The sequence below is a fragment of the Glycine max genome, chromosome 16 (genome assembly GCF_000004515.6).
Source record: "Glycine max cultivar Williams 82 chromosome 16, Glycine_max_v4.0, whole genome shotgun sequence".
NCBI classification, from domain to species: domain Eukaryota; kingdom Viridiplantae; phylum Streptophyta; class Magnoliopsida; order Fabales; family Fabaceae; genus Glycine; species Glycine max.
Window position 1 is genome coordinate 15820353 of NC_038252.2, and position 23093 is coordinate 15843445.

The 23093-nt window shown below is 38.1% G+C and overlaps 1 protein-coding gene across 1 annotated transcript; it reads left to right on the forward strand.

Annotated features, from left to right (window-relative positions):
• Positions 1-8773: 8773 nt before the first annotated feature.
• LOC102659391 (uncharacterized) lies at positions 8774-9340 on the forward strand. The gene is made up of 2 exons (XM_006599798.1): positions 8774-8980; positions 9053-9340. The coding sequence occupies exons 1-2, from the start codon at positions 8774-8776 to the stop codon at positions 9338-9340; spliced, it is 495 nt and encodes a 164-aa protein (XP_006599861.1).
• The last annotated feature ends 13753 nt before the right edge of the window (positions 9341-23093 follow it).

Consider the following 23093-nt stretch of genomic DNA (forward strand, 5'->3'; position numbering starts at 1 on the left):
GCACAGTTGGTCACCCTCCAATATCAGGGGGTGGCCCAGGAACTGATAAAAGGAAACTACTGGCCCCTTAACCGGGAGCGCAAGTCTCGGTTAAGCATCTAAGGGCAAAGGACCTTATATTCTCCTAAGGTGTGGATATGGAGCACACTGAAAATGAGGACGCGTAGCCCTCTAAAGGCGAGGGCGTGCAACCCTCTGCAGGCGAGGATGTGAGCCCTCTGATGGTGAGGACATATAGTCCTCTAAAGGTGATAAGTACTAGTACCCAAGGGTCCACCTTTATGAGAAAGCAAGAGATCGACTCATCGAGAGGGCCGGTCATCCAACAAGATTGGACACGAGATGTAGGAAATCTATGTCGTTAACATGATTTTTAGGGATGCAGACGCATGCAACCTTTGTTGTGAAATTTGGTAATGATGACCGCACATGAAACAATGCAATGCAATGGAAAGTTGCACAATGTTCATGACATTCTTTCCCTATTTCGTGATTTTGATTTTGATTTAATTTTTTTGGAAAACACAGATTGACTGTCCTTTTGAAAAAGGTGATAATTCATGCAACCTTATCCTATCTTTTGCAAATCTCTCCGAGAACTCCCTCAGAGTGTATATTCTGTTTGATTTAGTCACTTGACCATTTTGGAGTGACGACAATGGAGCCGTTTGACGTTTAATCAATCTATTTGAAATTCCAGGGTTTGTATCCCCTTTTTTTCTTGTTTAAAAACATCGACAGGTGAGAACTTTTGATCTGCCCCTATGTTCACTTGAGGCTCATGCACGATGCCCCTCATTGCCCCAGTGTAAGGCATTGAGGTACCAATTGTTATATTTCGTCATGACCTTGTAGCTGGGAACCTATTGGGTGAAAACTTCTAATCTTCCCCTAGGTTCGCTTGAGGTTTTTTGCATGGTGCCTTTCATTGCCTCAGTGTAAGGCTTTGAGGTACAATCGTTGTCTTTCGTCATGACCTTGTAGCAAGGAACCTATTGGGTGAGAACTTCTAATCTGCCCCTAGGTTCGTTTGAGGTTTATGCATGGTGCCTTTCATTGCCCCAGTGTAGGGCTTAGAGGTACCAATTGTTGTCTTGTTTTCACAACCTCGTAGTGAGGAAGAAGCAGCTGATTCTTGCAAAAAGAATTTTCCAAGGACGAGAAATAGTTGAAGGATTTTTCAGTTGATGGACTAAGTCAAATGACTCCTATGTAGAAGCAAGATGTTTTGATGTCTTGATGATGCTAAAGGATCAAGTGCTTCTAAGTTTTATTCAAGACAAGAATCCAAGAAAATCAAGATATATGATCAAGTTGATCTCTAGAATCTTTAGGAAGAAGTTTCCAAATTGAAAACAAACAAAAGGTTTGACCAAAGAATTCTATCATTTCAAATTGAGATTTGCTCTCTGGTAATCGATTACCAGCAGTTGAAAATGTTTTAATTCAAATTTTTAAAATCTGTAATCGATTACACAAGTCTTGTAATTGATTACCAGAGGGGATTTTCATAATATAATTCCCAAGAGTCACATCTATTCAAATGGTTTATGAATGGCCATCCAAAGGGTTTTGTAGGGGTATACCACCAACTGCTTGCCCTTCAGTGGCCTATCCGAGCCAAGGCTCAAAGTCGGCTAGATTGTGATGGGGAATTTCATGTGTCTCCCCCACGGTTTAAGAGACATGTGCATGATCAGTTTGGGGTTGCTGGCTCTCAATGGGTATAGGAGTGGAGTTATTGACATTCTTATTGGGAGTGTACGCCACATTGGGTGGCGTATAGTTGAGAGGCAAGCCATATGGCGGGAAGGCGTGCTCGTTTTGAATTTGCACATCATGGGGGCCGCCTATACTTCCCAAATCTTTGCCTACCATATCTGAGGTTGGATGATTCATTTGGTTGATGCCGGATGGGGACGTCGGGTTCACCTTAGCAACAATGCTGGTAGCGGCAATTGCAACCGCATTGGCTTCCATTATCTTCTTCACGCTCATCATGGCCTCCATCATTGCGGTCATTTGCTCTCTCATGGTCTCCATGTCGGCCTCCATCTACTCTTGTACCTCCTCCGCTTTACCCATTACTCTAGCTCTAGCACAGGTTCGGTGAGGGCACCGTAAAGCATGCTCTTTTTTTTTCTTTTTTATAACAATGATTAGGTTCTCTTTTTCTTTTCAAGGAAAGAATGCAATGAGCAATGCAACCAATGAACAACATGGATGTATGCGAATGATGAACAATTGAAGTATTGCGAATTTTTACATAGGATATGGGGTTGAATCAATTTAGATTTTCAACATGGTCCATGACATCTCCGTTAAGGTGAAACTGGAAGTAACAGGGACATTGATAGCCCTAAATGTGTTTGGCAGTAGACGAAGGAGCGATGTAACACGATCCATCTTTTGCCCCAATTTTTTGCAAGATGGTTACTTCCATACTTCAACTTGACTCGATGAACCTTTTCGTAAAAGCACGAGCTTGGTTCAACCCCATAACCCAGAGAATGGCAATTTTGATCGCCAATACTTCAACAACATTTCATAGGGATGAAAGACTCGAGAATACGCATGCTATGCATGGAAAATGTAATTATGAGATTGAGATGCCCGAAGAGACATCCTTTCTTAATTAACCACGCATTAGGTACCATGCTCAATCATTTTGTTTTGTTGTTTGTGTTTTTTTTTAATTTTAGAAATGGGTTTATGATCCCAACATGGTCGACTCATGGTACCTAACACATGCAACTAAGAATGCATCATGAATTTTCATGCTTCCCTTTTTTTGTTTTTGTTTTGTAGAGGAAAATACAAGGATCATGTATGAGCAAACATGTAGAACAAAAAGTATGTTGAACGCATATGCATGATGATGCAATGACTCATGCAAAATGGGAATGTGATAACGGACAAATGCAGGAACGATATGTTCATTATGATGCTGAAGAGATGTTTATGCGGCGCATGATATGAATGCATTTATGGACACGAGAGCCCGGAAAATTATCTCTCCTTATTGCGCATTTGGGGGGCGCAGTGCCCCATGTGTGCAGTTAAGAAGACGATATGGATCTTCCGGCTTCCCATGACAAAAGACGAGACCCACATACAACGCATGTGTGACGGTATGATGCAGATGCGCATGCATGAAACGGAAAGAAAACAACACAAAGGGGTAATTCACACATACGAGACTGCAGAGATCCAACTTTAATGCTACATTTTGGGCATGATGGCGCCTCAACGTAGTATTAAAAAGGTTACGTATTACTCTAAAGAAACCAAACATCACTAGCAAAACTATAAACTAGTGCTATTTACCAAAAAATGCATGAGAACGAATGGCACGGAGCGTGTTTGCTCTTTGCCCCTATTTGGGAACCTATAGGACAATATCTAGGGGTCTCTAATAACTACTCCCCAACAATTCATAACTCACACGGCTGTTTTCTAGAGGTATCATCACTCAAGATAATAATATTGTGGCGGTATGGAATACCAGCGACAACACATTATAAAGAGAGAAAGCTCTAGACGAGGTTTCACTATTATCAACCAAGTCGGAGACCTAGCATGATAATAGATTCGCCTCCACTCCTTAAATTCCCATGAACCTGGGTATAGGGCCCCTTTTTTACTCAAACCCGTGGGTGCTTAGAATGCAGTGTAAAGAATGCGAAATAGACAACAGTTATTTACATTTTACACAGTTCAACAAATGCACACACGAAGTTTCACAAATCCACAATTCTTTAAAATAGGCCTAACTCACAAAAATGGTCCCTAGTGGAGTCGCCAACTGTCGCAACGTGCCCTTTGCGGGTGAGCGAGGGCGAGGCTCACAGGTGCGCTTTCCAAAGGAGGAAAGATGCGCGGAGTCGCCACCAACGTTTATTTGTGGAAAACGTCAGAAAAACCGAAGGAAACCGGTCAAAATGAAAATTCTAAGTTCGGGAGTTGTATTTACGTTTGAAGAAGGTATTAGCACCTCTCACATTTGTCTCAAAGGACAACAGCCTATTTTTTAGAATTGCGAAATTGTGTTATCTTAATTTTTATTTCTTTTTATTTTTTGAGGTCGACAAAAGCGGGGCTCTTGCTCCTACGTACCCTCCATCGAAAAGGAAATCAGACCTACGTAGTTCTTCCTTAAGCGTGAATCAAGCGATTCTTTTTTACTTGAGAGGTGATCATTTTAAGGCGTTGGACCTTAAAAATGATCCATTTTACTTGGTAAGAAACTTAAATGATAAATTTTCAAAACCCTATTTTTGTGGACGAGCTTGACTAGGCGAGTTGATTTTAGCCTTAGTTTCACTTTAGTTTATTAGTCAATTCAATTAAGAATGAGAAATCCCAAAGAGAAAACGTCCGATTGTTTTTTTCGCTTTATTTTACTAAAAGGAATTTTTTTATTATTATATTATTATTTTACCTCTTTTTTGATTTCCAACGTGGTTACGGCACGACTGAACGGTCGGAATTCATTTTAACCGAAATTAACGGATGATACAATTCAAACGATCGGTGGAAATTTATTTTATTTTTAGATTAGGCGAGAAATGACTTAAATAAATGACTTAAGCACGTCAAAAGGGGGTATAAAAAGCGAATGAAAACGAGAATAAAAATACATGAAACAAAATGTGGACCACCACGGGTACATAGAATGAATTGAAAAGCTCGGTTTGAGGTACTTACCCGTTGAAGACTGAAGAAAACGAAGAACGAACGATGAATATTTGAAGAATGATCGAGAATCTTCGTGTAATTACTCACGGAAACGTTACAGAAGCGCCTCGGCTTGGATTTTCTTCACGGAAACAATTTTCCTCAGCAAATTTAAGAGAATACGAAATGCCAAGAAGGCTGAACCCCTTTCTTCTTCACTCTTCCCCCTATTTATAGCAAAATAGGGGAGGAGCTTGCCATCCAGCTCGCCCAGGCGAGCAAGGTTGCTTCCTCCAGAAGCAACAGCCTTCTGGAGGAAGGATCTGGAAGGCCCAAGTGGACCAGATTGCTATTTGTACCCCCTTTTTTTACTAAATGCACCCCCCTTCTATTTTTTTGGTAATTCTTTTTTCGTAACGTTACAAAACTTTACGAATTTCGTAACGATACTTATTTTCCTTCCGCAAGGTTACGAATCCTTACGGAATATATATTTACTCTTTTTTAGCTTTCGAAGGAGTTACAGAAACTCACGGATTACACAAAAACACCTCTTTTCGATTTCCGCCACATCACGGAATTTCACGGATTGCGCTAGCCTACTTCCTTTTGATTTCTGACACATCTCGGGACTTCATTTATTGTGCAACAAAGGACGCCAAGTATCTCAAAGCGGCTAACCAAAGGTTGTATGTCAACAAGTAATAATCCCCGGACGAAATTAGGGTATGACACAAAGCATGGTTTGTGAGTTGATTTTAGCTTTTGTTGCACTTGGTTATTCATCAACTCATTTAAAAGAACTTTCAAAGTAAAATGTTCGATTGAAGCTTATTTACCTTTTTTTGATTAATCGAGGTTATAGTGTGAACGATCGGTTGAATTTTATTTTAACAGTGATTAAACGAGATTACAACACAAATGATCGGTTGAAATTCATTTTATCATTTATTAGGCGAGACAATGGCTTAAATGATCGGTTGAAGCTCATTAAAAACGGAAGAAGAGGATACTGATATGAAGAGGAAAGCAAACAAAGAAGGAATGGACCACTAAGGGTGTATAGAATGAATTGAAAGCTTTGAAATCGAAAACTAACCAGTTGAAGCTCGGAGAACGATGATGAACGAACGAAGAATGGCGAAGAATGTCCACGGAATTGATGATGAAAATGTCTCAGAAGCGTTACGGAAGCGTCTTGGCTTGGATTTTTTTTTCCTTCTTTCTTCTTCTCCTCACTAATTTTAAGTGATTCCTGAGCTCCCAGGGTGCTGGCCTCTTTCCCTCAACCTTTACGCCCCTTTTATAGCCAAAAATGGGGAGAAGCTTGCCGCTCAGCTCGCTTAGGCGAGCTGATTGCTTTCTAACGAAGTTTCCTAAGAGCACCCCTAAATTGATTAGTTCACCCTCATTTTCATTCACCTCGAATTGATCATGGAAACGTTACAAAAGAAGTACGGAAGTGCCCCGGCCTTGATTTTCCTCTCCGTTCTCCTTCTTTTCACTAATTTTAAGTGAAATATGCTTGCCAAGGGTGCTGGGATCCTTCCCTCAACCTCCCATGCCCCTTTTATAGCCAAAATGGAGAGGAGTTTGCCGCCCAGCTCGCCCGGGCGAGCTGACGAAGTTTCCTGAGTGCACCCCCAAATTGATTAGTTCACCTCCCAGTTTGATGAGTGCACCCCCATTTTGTGTTTCTGACTGATTTCTTTCTGAAACATTGTAAAAATTTACGAATTACGCGGCGATGAGCGTTAAGCATCTTAAATCGGTTAGCCAAAGTCTGTACATTGACAAACAATTGTCCCCGGACGAAATTAGGGTATGACAAGGGTGTTTTTACATTTCCTTTGAAAAACCCTTGAAAATCAGACGTAAAAGATATCTTTTAATAAAATTGATGTTATTTTCGTGACCTTCGCTGAACCCCGGTCACATTGGCATGATAAGAATTTTATATGACGTCTCCTTTTAGAAGAATCTGAAACACCCCTTAGCCCTTTATGTTTTGATAGGGGTAATTGACTCTGAATGTTGTTATTAACCTTGTTGTTGAAATCTAAACTAAATTTCCTTTGATTTGGTATATAGAACATAGCATTTTGACTAACGAACGTGAACAAGAGAGGTCTCTGAGTTACACAAAGAGGAACTGATAGGGACCTCATGATCGGTGAGGGGAGTTTATTATAAATTATGGCTTTTGATGCCATTGTTGGGGTCAGGGAACCTAACAATGGGGATGTATGCCTGTCCCTGTTGCATTCTGGTTTTTAAGAAAAACAATGTTCTGACTAATGGGATACAATATGTTTGTTATTGATAAATGATATTATTGTTTTTATTAGACTTGTGTTGTCTGCAGACCTAGGGAGTGTGAATTTCAGGCATGAACTGTATATGTATGTATACGCAGAATGTGATTTACTGATGATATTGTTATTGATGATATTAACTGATATGAGATGTTGTTGTTATTGATGATTATGTTGATATGAGATGATGTTGTTACTTATGATAATATTGATATGAGATGATGTTGTTATTGATGATTATGTTGATATGAGATGATGTTGTTATTGACGATAATATTGATATGAGATGATGTTGTTACTGATGATTATGTTGATATGAGATGATGTTATAATTGTTAATAATGTCATTGAGATAAGATGATGATGATGTTGAGAATAACATTAAGATGAGACAATGTTGATGTTGATAATGACATTGAGATGAGATGTTAATGATGTTGAAAACGTCATTGCGATGATGTATGTTATGTATGTACATAAGGGGTGCAGTGACCATGTTGGATATCCTTGGTGGGGGAAATAGAGTGGATAAAGAGTTTTAAGCATCTTTAGAGGGGGATGACTTAGAATCTTTAATTATCCACGGTCAGTGCATTAATGGTGCCCATGTTTCATACTTCATATTGCATGGAAATAGTATAAACTTTGTCATTAAGTACTTGCAGTTTCTCCAGAGGAGGAATACTTGTACTTTAGGGTATGTCACTCGGTTTGGAACTCCCTTGAGACTCAAGCTGATCACCGTGGGGGGGAGGGAGTTGTCTGCGCATGAAAGGTTGACCTCGACACTTACTGCCTAGTTTTTCTACATAAGAGTGTTGTGTGGACACGCTTAGGCTATTTCCTTGATGAATGGTACCACATTGCATTTGAGAGTAGAGGTCAGGTGCATGCATCATACTGAGCATGATTGATTGGAATTATAGATGGATGATGACTACCTGTTGAGTGTCTGCTAGACTAATGGATTTTTATGTATGCTTATGGTATTTGTTAATGTTTTCTTACTAATTATGGTTATTTGATTTTTGTATTAATTTCTTTTAATTATATGTATGAACTAATTTACTTTCCATTATGTGAATGATGTGTACTGAGTTACTATACCTACATATATATGTGTGTGTGTGTGTGTGTGTGTGTGTGTGTGTATGTATTCATTTAAGTAATGGTGCATTGTTTGGGGAATATATATCATGAAAAATTTACTTTCATTTTTCATAATCAAATTAACATTTTTCAATTAAAAATTCAAATATTCGCAGTTTAGAATGGTGATATCTTAGCGACGAGGCAGGCCGTTACATTAGTGGTATTAGAGCTAGGTTGAACCTTTCAGCCAGTGAGTCAGCTATGTTTCTCTGTGTATTTTGTGGTTGCCTTGTTGAATGCTTGATGGTTGTTTTTTTTTTTGTATTTGGAACTTACTCACTTTGTTGTGTTTCCATGAGTTATAGAGATTGATTGGTGTAGTCATAACATGTTTATTCCCCTAATGTCTGCTATACCATGAGTTTCAATGCCTTGTCATGAGTTATCATACTGGCCATCTGTATAATTTGTGAAGTGCAATGGGATGATATGGCAAGCGATCAGGAATACAAAGGATGGAAAGTGAGTGTTAATGTCTCGAGAGAGGACTATTTTAGAGGAGTAATTTCTCGAGGCATCAACTCTCAAAAGTAACTAAGTAGGGACTTGAGATAGGTGTGATTTTGTTATGTTCTTTTTCTTGTGTGTATTCTTTCCATGTTCTCACTTCCTGGTGTGTATAAGGAGTGATGGCTGGATGGAATGATTGTGCGATAGCTGATGCTCTCCAAGCCTTGGCTCAGGCTTTGGGGAATCAGAATAAGGGAGAAGCTGTTGGAGCTGCTGAGTACCAAGGGTTGAACCACTTCCAACAAAACAATCCCCCTGGTTTCAATGGAGGATACAACCCTGATAGTGCTCAGAATTGGATAAGGGAGATCGAGAAAATCTTCCAAGTGATGACATGTCCAGAGGGGCAAAAAGTTGCTTTTCCTACATATACTCTGGTGGAAGAAGCTGAGTATTAGTGGGAGAATACTCGTCAATGCTTAGAGGTTGAAGGTCAAGTTGTGACCTGGGAAGTCTTCAAGAGGGTATTTCTGGAGAAATACTTTCTTGAGGATGTTAGGAACAAGAAGGAGATGGAGTTCTTGGAGCTCAAGCAGGGAAACATGACTGTGGCTAAATATGTAGCCAAGTTTGAAGAGTTGGTGAGGTACTTTCCCCATTATCAAGGAAGAGATGGCGAAAGTTCAAAATGTGTGAAGTTTCTGAACGACTTGCAACTTGAAGTGAAGCAAGTCGTGAATTACTAAGGTGTTCATTAGTTTCAACTCTTGGTTAACATGTGTCGAATTTAGGATGAAGACTCTTGAGACAGGGCAACCTATTATAGGAGTACAGGCCCAGTAAAGAACAAAATGAATGGACCTTAACATTGGGGAAAACCGTACTCGACCCTCCTAAGCAATATGGTAACCATCCCAACAATTAGAGGACTGTTGCTATGGGGTTTGCTGGTGGTAGTGGTAGCAAACCCACTACTTTCTCAACTCTGATCACATGTTATAAGTGTGGTAAGCCAGGGCACATCTCCTCAAATTGTGTTGATAAAGGAATGACCTGTTTCAACTATAGACAAAAGAGGCATATTCAGAGAGATTGCCCATATCCCAAGAAGGAGCAGAATGGTGGGGGTCTGAATGACCAAACTGGACATCCGAAGGCCACAGGAAGAGTCTTTACCCTTAATGGTGTCGAAGCTTCGAAATCCAAAGATCTAATCCAAGGCAAATGTTTCATAAGTGGGATTCCCTTATGTTGCAACATACCCTTCGGTGGGAGGGCGACGCGAGGCTCACGGATGTGTCTTCCAAGAAAGGAAAATGCGCGAAGTCGCCACCAACGTTTATTTGAGGAAAATGTCGAAAAAACCGGAAAAGGTGTGGTCTACGAACTTTAAGTGTGAAAGGTTCGGGAGTTGTTTTTACGCACGGGGAACGTATTAGCACCCCCACACAGTGTATTGTGTTGCATCAAAGATGGATTTGGGAGGAGTGTTGATGCAAAATGGCCAAGTAGTGGCCTATGCTTCTAGACAAATCAAGACTCATGAGAGGAATTATCCTATCCATGATCTGGAGTTGGTTGCTGTAGTTTTTGCCCTTAAGATGTGGAGGAATTACCTATTTTGCTCCAAGTTTGAGGTGTTTAGTGATCATAAGCGCCTTAAGTACTTATTTAGTCAGAAAGAGCTGAACATGCGTCAAAGGAGATGGTTAGAGCTTCTTAAAGATTATGATTTTGAGTTTAACTACCATCTCGGCAAAGCCAACGTAGTGCCTGACGCCTTGAGTAGGAAATCCCTACATATATTTGCCTTGATGATTAGAGAGCTAGATCTCCTAGAACAACTTACAGACCTTAGCCTTGCATGTGAGGTTACCCCTAATAGTGTAAGATTAGGAGTTTTGAGGATCGCCAATGAGTTACTAGGAGATATCAGGGAGGGTCAGAAGACTGATCTCTTTCTAAGGACTCAGTTAGAAGCTATAGAGTCAGGGAGAGATAGTAGTTTCAATGTGGGATCGGAATGAGTCTTGAGACTTCAGGATAGGATTTGTGTTCCCAATGTGCCCAAACTTAGGAAGATGATCTTATAGGAAGGACATAGGAGCAACCTGAGCATCCACCCTGGTGCTACCAAGATGTATCATGATCTAAAGATAATGTTTTGGTGGCCCAACATAAAGAGAGAGGTTAGTGAGTTTGTGTATGCATGTTTAGTCTGTCAGAAGGCTAAGATAGAACATCAGAGACCTTTAGGGAAGTTACAACCCTTGGAGATACCCCGGTGGAAGTGGGACAATATTTCCATGGATTTTGCTATAGGACTACCTAGGACCCCTAGAGGTTTAGATTCTCTTTAGGTTATTGTTGACAAACTGACCAAGTCTACTCACTTTATTCCCATTAATATCAGATTTTCCTTGGAGATTGTCAGATTACATGGTGTGCCATCTAGCATAGTATTTGATAGAGATCATAGGTTTACCTCTAGATTTTGGGAGAGCCTGAACAGAGCATTGGGAACCAAGCTTAGACTAAGTTCAGCCTACCACCCTCACACTAATGGCAAAACTGAACGAACCATTCAGTTGCTGGAGCACATTTTGAGAACATGTGTCTTAGAGCAAAAGGGTAGTTGGGAGAGTTTTCTGTTGTTGATAGAGTTCACTTATAACAATATTTTTCACTCTACGATTGGCATGACTCCCTATGAGGCTCTGTATGGTAGAAGGTGTAGGACACCCCTATGCTGGCTAGAGCCCGGAGATAACCTCACATTAGGACTTGAACTGGTACAACAAACCACTCAGAAGGTCAAGTTGATTCAGGAGAGGATAAGGACTGCTCAGAGTAGGCAGAAAAGCTATCAGGACAAAAGGAGGAAAGACCTGGAGTTCAAGGTTGGTGATCATGTATTCTTGAGAGTCACTCCGTGGACTGGGGTTGGTCGAGCATTGAAATCCCGAAAACTTACACCTTGTTTTATAGGTCCTTTCCAAATTCTCAAAAGAATTGGTGTTGTGGCATACCAAATTGCATTACCCCTATCTCTTTCTAATCTTCACAATGTATTTCATGTGTCTCAACTTCATAAGTATATATGATGCAATCCTACCCTACAAGGGCATTGGATAGAAGACTCCAAGAAGATTGGGCCAGAGATGTAAGAGAAGGCCCTAGGGTTCTCATGAGCCTTAAGGTAGATTTCGAGCCCATGGGCTAAGTATGAGCCCGCTTATCTTTGTACATATTTGATTAAGGTTTCATTATTTTTGGGCCTTGTTTTAGGGCTCCATAATATAGGTAAGGTACCCTAGAAATGTAGGATTTTTCAGCCCTTGTATTTTAGGGCACCTATACTAGTTTTTTGTATTAGGGGTAGTTTTGTAATTTCACATGCATTAAGTGAATATTTGATGTGTGTGGTTGGAAATAAATTTAATTGAATTGGTAGAAGCCCAATCCAATTAAATTTTAGAGGGTGAGGTGAGCATTTGCTTGCTACACCCCATTGCCACATCATATAGTCACACTTTGTGCATGTCCTTCATGCTTTACATGCCTCATGACACCTAAGCACACTTAGTGGAGAATCTTGGACTTGATCTTGGATTAGTGGGCTGAACCATAGCTAAAATTCACAAATCATAATTAGTGAAATTTTGGCTCCAAAATTTGGCTCCACAAATTCAATTTCAAATTCAAGTGAAATTTGAATAGAAATTCAAATTTCCCTCCAATTTTGTGTGACACTTAGGCTATAAATAGAGGTCATGTGTGTGCTTTTTTTAAAACTTTGATCATTTGAATATTAAATTTCAGATTTCAGAGCTCTTTTAGAGCACCAAATTTCGTGCTCTTCTCTTCCTCTCCCTTCATTCATCTCCTTCTTCCTCCAAGCTCTTATCCATGGCCTCCTATGGTGGTGAGCTTCTTCTAAACTCATCTTCTCCTTGAAGTGGCATCTCCTCTCTCTCTCTTCCTTCTCCATTCTACTGCCATTCATCTTCCAAGAAGCAAAGGAATCCATTGATGAAGAAGATCCTAGGCCTACAAGCTCCAATGGAGCTTACACCAATATCCATGATCCATCTCATGGGATCGAATTGGATGACGTACAGGTGAAAGAGAACTTGACATATGAAACATTGCCTTTAAGGATTGAGGATAGGCGAACAAAGAACCTAAGAGGGAAATGAGATTCCATTGGTCAAGGTGGTCTAGGGAGGTGCATTAGGGAGACGTCATGTGGGAACTAGAGAGGCAGATGTGAAAAGCCTATCCAACCTTGTTCAAGTCAGGTAAATTTCTAGGACGAAATTTCTAAAAGGGTGGGATAGTTGTAACACCCTAAATGTCATTAATTATAAATTGATGTTTAATTGTATTTATCATGTTATTTAATAATATGATTGACTTGAATGAGTTGAGGTATGGTATAAATTAGTCATGTGTGATTTGCTTGATGTGGAGTTTTATTGACCTAAGTTGAAATTATGAGATTTCAAATTTCACCCAAACCTATTTCGGTAAAACTGCAATCTTGGATATTTTAACCGTTGGATCATCTTCAAATTTTGATTGTAGGTTCCTAACAAATGTGCGAACAGTAGGACCGTTGGGATTTTCAAAATCACAAAGTTTCACCTCTCGCTTATCACGAGAAGCATGCTAAGCGCAATTCCAACCCAAGAGGTAATTGCATTGAGTGAGAATTGTTGTGCTTAGCGCAAGAGGAATTATGCTCAACGAGAATTGTTGCACTCAGCGCAAATTCCAACCCGAGAGGGAATTTCATAGAGCGAGAATTGTCGTGCTTAGTGAGAATTCCGCTCCTGCTTAGCGAGACGAGCTCGCAAAGCGAGATCTGTAGATTATACATATGTTTCTCAGCGTGAAAAATATGATTTTTTCACTCTCCTCCTCTCCAAACACCCACCCAAACCCTAACACCTTCTTCTCCACCACCCACGACCACCAGTGGCCACCACGAGTCACTGCTGCTTGCCGCTGAACCACCACACCAAGAGGAACATTTTAATTGAATCAGAATCCTCAGAATCCACCTCAAGGATTTCGTGGAGAAAAATCCCTCAATCCTCTCTTTTGTAGCTTCTCCGAGGTAATCCTGACTTCTAAGTCTTTCTCTTAGTTAGTTTGATTTTATCTTAGTGTCTCTTGTGTTTTGGGTACTATAATAGGATGTTTTTACACTTCCTTTGAAAAACCCTTGAAAATGAGATGTTGTAAAGTTATCTTTTTATAAAATTGATGTTATTTTTGTGACCTTCACTGAACCCTGGTCACATTAGCGTGAACGGAATTTCAAAATGAAGTCTCCTTTTAGTAGAATTTGATACACCCCTTAGCCCTTTATGTTTTGACAGGGATAATTGACCCCAAATGTTGTTATTAACCTTGTTTAAATCTAAACTAAATTTCCTTCGGTTTGGTATATAGAATGTAGCATTTGGACTGATGAACGTGAATGAGAGAGGTCCTTAAGCAACACAAAGAGGAACTGACGGGGACCTCACGATAGGTGAGGGGAGTTTATTATAATTTGCAGCTTTTGATGCCATAGTTAGGGTCAGGGAACCTAACTATGGGGATGTATGCCTGTCCCTGTTGCATGCTAGTTTTCAAGAAAAACAATGTTTTGACTAATGGGATGTGATATGTCTGTTATTGATAAATGACATTATTATTTTTATTAGACTTGTCTTGTCTGAAGACCTGCGGAGTGTGAATCTCAGGCATGAAAATAGAGTGGATAAAGAGTTTTAAGCATCTTTGGAGGGGGATGACTTAGAATCTTTAATTATCCACGGTCAGTGCATTGATGGTGCCCATGTTTCATACTTCATATTGCATGGAAATAGTATAAACTTTTTTAGTAAGTACATGTAGTTTCTCAGAAGGAAGAATTCTTGTACTTGGGGGTATGTCACTCGGTTTGAAACTCCCTTGAGACTCAAGATGATCACCGTGGGAGGGGGGGTAGTATCTTGTGCATGACAGGGTGACCACGATACTTACTGCCTAGTTTTCTGAAGTGAGAGTGTTGTGTGGACATGCTTAGTCTATTTCCTTGATGAATGGTACCACATTGCATTTGAGAGTTGAGGTCAAGTGCATGCATCATACTGAGCATGATTGATTGGAATTATGGATGGATGATGACTACTTGCTGAGTGTATGTTGGACTAATGGATGTTTGTGTATGCTTAAGGTATTTGTTAATGTTTTCTTACTAATTATGGTTATTTGATTTTTGTATTAATTTCTTTTATAATAAACTCACCCTCACAATTTTTGTACCGTGCGGTTGGTACCTGTGATGATCGTGAACCTTTGTTCGTGGGAGCATAATGATAGCAATAGAGTACGTGAAGTGAGATTCTTTTGTGGAGCCGCTAAGCTGACGTGATGATTGATGTAAGCTCCATTGGCGCTTGTAGGCCTAGAATCTTCTTCATCAATGGATTCCTTTGCTTCTTGGAAGATGAATGGCAGCGAAATGGAGAAGGAAGTGAGAGAGGAGATGCCACTTCAAGGAGAAGATGAGTCTAGAAGAAGCTCACCACCATAAGAGGCCATGGATAAGAGCTTGAAGGAAGAAGGAGATGAATGAAGTAAGAAGAGAAGAGCACGAAATTTTATGCTCTAAAAGAGCTCTAAAATCTGAAGTTTAATTATCAAATGATCAAAGTTCAAAAAATGCACACACATGACCTCTATTTATAGCCTAAGTGTCACACAAAATTGGATGGAAATTTGAATTTCTATTCAAATTTCACTTGAATTTGAAATTGAATTTATGGAGCCAAATTTTGGAGCCAAAATTTCACTAATTATGATTAGTGAATTTTAGCTATGGTTCAACCCACTAATCCAAGATCAAGTCTAAGATTCTCCACTAAGTGTGCTTAGGTGTCATGAGGCATGTAAAGCATGAAGGCACAAAGTGTGACTAAATGATGTGGCAATCGGGTGTAGCAAGCAATTGCTCACCTCCCCCTCTAAAATTTAATTGGATTGGGCTTCTCCCAATTCAATTAAATTTATTTCTCAACACACACATCAAATATTCACTTAATGCATGTGAAATTACAAAACTACCCCTAATACAAAAACTAGTTTAGGTGCCCTAAAATACAAGGGCTGAAAAATCCTACATTTCTAGGGTACATTACCTATATTATGGAGCCCTAAATACAAGGCCCAAAAATAATGAAACCATAATCTAATATGTACAAAGATAAGTAGGTTCATACTTAGCCCATGGGCCCAAAATCTACCATAAGACTCATGAGAACCCTAAGGCCTTCTCTTGCATCTCTTGCAAAATATTCTTGGAGTCTTCTATCCAATGCCCTTGCGGGGTAGGATTGCATCAATGATGTTGAGATTATTTTGGGAGAGAGTTGTGTTTTGTTAATCAACTCCTCCGTGGCTGGTTTCATAATTCTTTTTTTTTTAATTGAGGATGTAAATCACAGATTAAATTATTTGTATGAACTAATTTACTTTCCATTATGTGAATGATGTGTACTGAGTTACTATACCTATATATATGTATTCATTTAAGTAATGGTGCATTGTTTAGTGAATGTATATCGTGAAAATTTTACTTTCATTTTTCATAAGCAAATTAACGGAGTTTTCAATTAAAAATTGAAATTTTCACGGTTTAGAGTGGTGATATCATAGCGACGAGACGGATCATTACATCCACGACGTTGGCTACAAAAACGATTCAAAACTGTCTTTGAATGTGTTAAAGAACTATTGTCGAAGGTTCTTTTTCCAATAGTGCCAATATCCAACTTTTTTTCCTCATTTTTATTTTGTTTATTTCCTTTATATTTGCATAACACTGCATAAAACATTTATAATGTTACCTTTGGCGAAAGTTTTGCCACGTGGATAAGTGTTACTTTTGTCAAAAATTAGTCAGTGACAAAGTCACTAAATTACATCCTACCAATAACATGGTTACAAGAAAAAAAAAACTAAATCAACTTTTTCTATAAAAAAAAAGTCAAAAGGAAACATGCAATATATTACGAAAGTAAAGGGGATTCTACCTAGGACAAACCTCAAGTAATAACAATTTTTAGAAGCATGTGTATATGAAAATAAATTTAAATATTTCTTAACATATCTCCTAACATACGTTTATTACAGTTTAAACTAAATAATTAAAAATTAATAATATATGAAAATTTAAAATAATGTAAAAAAAATACTAATATATATTATAAAAAGTGATTTAATACCCAAACAGGAAACACTTACCTAATTTAATTAAGTAGGAGGTATTGAATTTACAAAATTTTACACTTAAATGCATAACTCATAATTATTGCCCAATGATTATATGATTGCCAAACAATTCATGCTGAGAGAGAAGTACCTCAGATTATTATTCATCATCAAACCTTGCACACTGATTGAAAATCTAAATCATATAACAATATGTTAATAAATTAAACCATATAATTTATGCAACAAAATAAATTATATAATGCATATAAATATATAATATGTAATTTATATACAAAAGGAAAATCTAATTAAATTGCATCATGCAAAAAAAATTGTGATATAAAAAAGTACTAATGCAAATCAAAATAAAAAATGGCTTTTAACCACTGATTCCAAAATAATTGCTTTACGGGAAAAAATAAATTCATATTTGCATTCAATATATATATATATATATATATATATATATATATGATGTAACCACATTGTTTATGAATAAGAAAAAGAAATTGTTGTTGTACTCCTGGGGACATAGATACACTTGTCAAATCTCATTAAATCTCTCTTGTGTTTGTGTGTGTGTGTGTGTGCGATTTCTCTCATACCTTTAGAATTCCGATTGTTATTGCCAACAATTGGTATAAGGTGATGCTTAACTCCAAGGCCAAATTCAAAGTGTGGAATTTCAATGGAGCTAAGAATTTCGAATTATGGCAGAGGTGTGTTAAGGATTTGTTAGCACATAAAGGTTTTCTAAAGGCATTGTGCGATGCAAAGCCTAATAAGATGGATGATTTGGGTTGGGAGGAGTTGCAAGAGAGGGTTGCGACAATTATATGCTTGTGTTTGGAAGACGAGGTCCTTTATCACGTGATGGAGTTGACATCTCCAGGGGAGGTATGGAAGAAACTATAGAGTCAATACATGTCGAAATTTCTAAAGAAAAAATTGTATCTGAAGCATAAATGTACTTCCTGAAGATACAAGAGGGTTTGGATCTCCAACAACATGTAAATGTCTTCAATAAAATTATCATCTATCTGGAAAGGCTGGAGGTGAAGATTGAGGATGAGATAAGACATGTATTTTGTTGTGTTCTTTGCCTTCTTCTTATGAACATTTGGTGACAACCTTAAAGTACTGGAAGACTCAATTGGTCTTGAGGTGATACAGGTTGCACTTATGTCTCACTCTCAACAGAGATAGAATGTAGTGGGGAGTTCGTAAGACGATGGTCTATATGTGAAGGGGAAACAAGAACATGGAAGGACACAAGGCAAGGGTTCTGATGGTAGCCAGAGGAAGAGTCCAGTTCTAGAGAACACAAGAAAACAATGGAGTGCTACAAATGCAACCAGAAGGGACATTTTAAGAGGGATTACTTATAGCTAAAGAAATCTAGTGAAGGGCATCCTGCTCAGCAAGTGTGGCAGATACTGATGATTCAGACTACTAGAGTGAGGCAGATTTTCTCTCAGGTTCATACAGTCAGTTGATAGATGCATGGATTCTTGATTCTGGGTGTTCTTAGCACATGGCTTCCACCAGGGAGTGGTTCACCACATACAAGTCAAATAATTTTGGCAGTGTCTATATGGGTTACGACAAAGCGTGTGTTGTTGTTTGAATGGAATAGGTGCAAATTGCTATGGATGATGATGGAGTGAGAACGTTGTGTGATGTCCAAAATAGCCTTTAGTTGAGAAAGAATTTGATCTCACTTGGTACCTTTCAGGCTAATGGTTTTAGTTACAGAACTGATGGAGATCAAGATACCCTTGGAGTGTGTAAGGGGGCGTTGATTATGATGAAAGCACAACAGACTGTAGAAAATTTATATAGGCTATTGGGGAGCACAATTGTAGGTTGAGTTGCATTTGTTGAATCTAATGATGATGCTACAAGATTGTGACATCTACGTTTGGGTCATCTCAGTGAGCATGGGATGGTGGAGCTTCATAAGATAGGACTCTTAAAGTTAGACTTGTGTGAGTATTGTGTACTTGGGAAACAAACTAGAGTACGATTTAAAGCTACGAAGCATATCACCAAGGGGATTCTAGATTACGTGCATACTAATTTGTGGAGTCCTACTAAAGATTTATCCTTGGGTGGTTGTCACTATTTTGTTACCTTCTTTGATGATTTTTCTCACAATGTCTGGGTGTACTTCATGAAACAAAAATCTAAAGTCTTTGAGATGTTCAAGCTATAGAAGGCTAAGGTGGAGAACCAAACGAGTAGAAAGATTAGGTACTTTAGGTCTGATAATGACATGGAGTGCACAAACTTGCGGTTCCAAAAATTCTATGAGGAACATGACATTTAGAGACATTTCTCAGTGCATAAAACACCACATCGGGAACTTTAGGTCACTATTTCTCATTGTCTGATATGTGTTTCAAGAATTGGCTAAATCAACTACTTTTGCACTTCTCACTAGTACTAGAGATCCTTCTACTTTTCAAGAGGCTATGAATAGCTAGTAGAAAGACAGATGAATGGCTGCCATTGTGAAGGAGATGGAGTCTTTACAAAAGAATTAGGCATGGAGCTAGTTGAGCTTTTTGCAGGCAAGAGAATTATAGGGTGCAAATGGGTGTAAGAGGAAACCTCCAGTATTAGAAAAAAAAAGAAGGGAAAAAGTTCAAGGCTCACCTAGTAGCAAATGAGTATGCACAACAAAAAGGGGTTTATTATGATGAGATTTTCTCCCCGATCATAAGACACACTTCTATCAGGGGAGTGCTAGCCTTGATAGCCAGACATGACATGCACTAGGAGCACATGGATGTGAAGACAATATTTCTTCATGGTGATCTAGAAGAACAAATTTACATGGAGTAGCCAAATGGGTTTAGAAAAGGTGGACCGAGTTGAGGAAGTCTTTGTATGGATTGAAGTAGTCTCCATGGTAGTGGTACAAGCGCTTTGATTCCTATATGCTTTAGATTGAGAAGTAGTGAAGTGAATATTAAGGTACCTAAAGGGTACAAAAGGTCATGGTATTATGCTTGATAGTTAATAGGGTGATCCTTCAATTGTGGGACTTGTGAATACTGACTATGCTAGTGATCATGATAACAAAAGGTCTACAACAGGGTACATCTTTACTCTTGTAGGTGGGCCTCTTTGTTAGAAGTCCATTATCTAGTCTCTTATGGCAATGTCAACAACTGAAGCAGAATACATGGCGACAGCAGAGGCTAGCAAGGAATTTGTGTGGTTAGTAGTGTTAGTGAAAGAGTTAGGCATTGCAATTGACAAGTTCCATAGATTTGACAAAGAATTAGGTGTATCATGTTACAACTAAGAAAATTGATGTGAGGTTTCCCAAAATCAAGGAGTTGATGACATTTGGTCAGGTTTGGCTCAGGAAGGTTCACATATCAGAAAATGCAACTGATATGATGATAACCATGACAATCAAAACTTACAAGTTTCAGCATTGCTTGCACTTGTTGAATGTTGCTCAGTGCTAGACGTGATAGGACTCCCAACCTAGAAAACCAAAGTGGATATGCTATTTATCTTCCAGGAGGCTAAATATTCGCCAAGGTGTAGATTGTTGTGCATGCCTCATAATTTATGGATGGAGCATATAAGGGCCACCTGTTGCTGGGTTATGAAGCGGGTTGGGGTGCAAGGGTAAATTCCCAATGATATGCGTCATACAGTAAATGGATAAAGATAATGCATGTTGATTAAGAAAAATATACATGTAAAGATAGTGTACGTGGTTTAAGATAATGTATGCAGTTTAATATAATATACAAGGATATATATCCTAATATAACCCTATTGTTTATGATTAAGAAAAAGAAATAATAGCTATACTCTCGAGGACATAGGCACACTTGTCGAACTTTGTTAAGTACTTCATTGGAGAAAACACTTGAAGCTTTATGTAGATCAATGTCGAAAGATATATGCTGAGGTGGAGTACTAGTTAAAGGTTTTTTATTCTAGTGAATTTGGTTGCTTGATGTATGCTATGGTGTGCACTAGACCGGATATGACACATGTTGTAAGCCAAATCTACAAGTTTATGTTGGACTCAAGGAAGTGACATTTGGCAACAGTGAAGTGGATCTTGAGGTACCTTATAAGGTACAACAAATCATGGTATTATGCTTGACAATCAGCGATGTGATCCTTTAATTGTGGGATTTGTGGATTTTGACTATGTTGGTGATCTTGATTACAAAAGGTCTTCAACAGGGTATGCCTTTACTCTTGCAAGTGGGCCTATTTGTTAGAAGTCCATTATTCAGTCTCTTGAAGCAATGTCAACAACTGAAGTAAAGTACATAACGGTAGCAATGGCTAGCAAGGAAACTGTGTGGTTAGAAAGGGTTAGTGAATGAGTTGGGCATTGAGCAAGTTGTTGTTCAGTTGCATTGCAATAGATAGAATACTATTGATTTCGCAAAGACTCAGTTGTATCATTCGAGAACCAATCATATTGATGTGATGTTTCACAAGATCAGGGAGTTAATCACATCTAGCCAGGTTTTGCTATGGAAGGTTCACACTACAGAAAATGCAGTTAATATCTTGACAATGATAGTCAAAACTAACAAGTGCAAACTTTGCTTGGACTTGTTGAATGTTGCTCATGCTAGATGTGACAGGACCCTTAACCCAGGAGACTGAGGTGGATTTGTTATTTATCTTCCACGAGGCTAAATATTCACCAAGGTTGAGATTGCTGTGCATGGCTCATATTTTATGAATAGTGCAAATTGTTATATCAAAGCTTGAAGCCCTTTGTTTTTAGTTTTGGTTTGATAATTTTGCAATGCCTAACATGTTTAATAAATGAGGCATTTGTATTGAATGTTTTAGACTAGACATGTGTGTGATATAGTCTTAGTTTTCTTTCTCATGCTTAGTGATTGATCAAACATGAAGTGAATGAAGTATCCTTATTCTCTAAGTTTCTTAAGAACTTACTTCTATTTGAAATTTGGCTAGCAGCATGGAATTAATTGATTGCCTCATTTGGTAATCGAATGCCCAAGCCAATTTTAAAAGAAGGAAGAATCTGGTGGTTTGGATAATCGATTACCCCAATTAATAATCGATTACCCAACTCTTGAACACAAAGATAAGCTCTCTGTGTGATGCTATAATCAATTAACACATTTGATAATCAATTATCTAGTCAGCATAGAAGGAAATAAATTCTCAGACTGAAACGAATTATATGATTATCGTTTTTGGTAATCAATTAACCATTTTCTGGTAATGTAGAACAAATGCTATAATCAATTAACACATTTGATAATCAATTATCTAGTCAGCATAGAAGGAAATAAATTCTCAGACTGAAACGAATTATATGATTATCGTTTTTGGTAATCAATTAACCAGTTTCTGGTAATGTAGAACAAATGGGATGTTGACGAATTAATTGATCACCTGGTTTTATAATCAATTAGATCTATTTTAATTGTCAAAATTTACAAATACCCCTATGTGTTTTTTTAAAGAGACTCTTGATTTGTTTAGATTTTGAGAAAAACATTTCAAGAGAATCTTCTAAAAGAATAGCACCGCAATTAGTCAGAAGATTGATGTTGATCAAAGAATCACTCATTTTACAATCATGAATTGATCAACTTGTGGAAAAAATATTAAAGATTAAAGATCTACATATTTTAGGTGTATTAAATCCTTTTTCTTTAATTCTTTTAGATTGTGGTCTTTTGTTAGGGTTATCAAAGATGTTAGAGAATTATAAGGTTTCAATTCTAGATCTGAACTTGGAATAACTAGACGTAGGTCTGGATTAGACTGAACTAGTATAAACTCTTGTGTATTTCTCTTATTCTCTATAACTCTAAGTTTTGTAATCATCCCGGTAGTGGAATTGATCTAAAAGGCCATCATAATAGCTTCTTTTTTCTTAAAATCTTTTGAAGAAACTTTGATTGGTTTAAAGGAGTGTTTTTAATCAGTGTTAAGAACTAATTGGTAAAGATTTTGAAAGAATCTATTCAATTCCTCTTCTAGATTCTCAGCCTGATCCAACACAAAAGTTAGAGTGGAGCATAAGGGCCACTTATTTTTGGGTTATGAAGTGAGGTGGACGTGCAAGGGTAAAGCTCCTGCAGTACGCGTGATATTTTACAAAGACAAAAAAAATGTACACGGATTAAGATAATATACAATTAATGATAATGTACGTGTGTATTTTATATAACCTCGTTGTTTATGAATAAG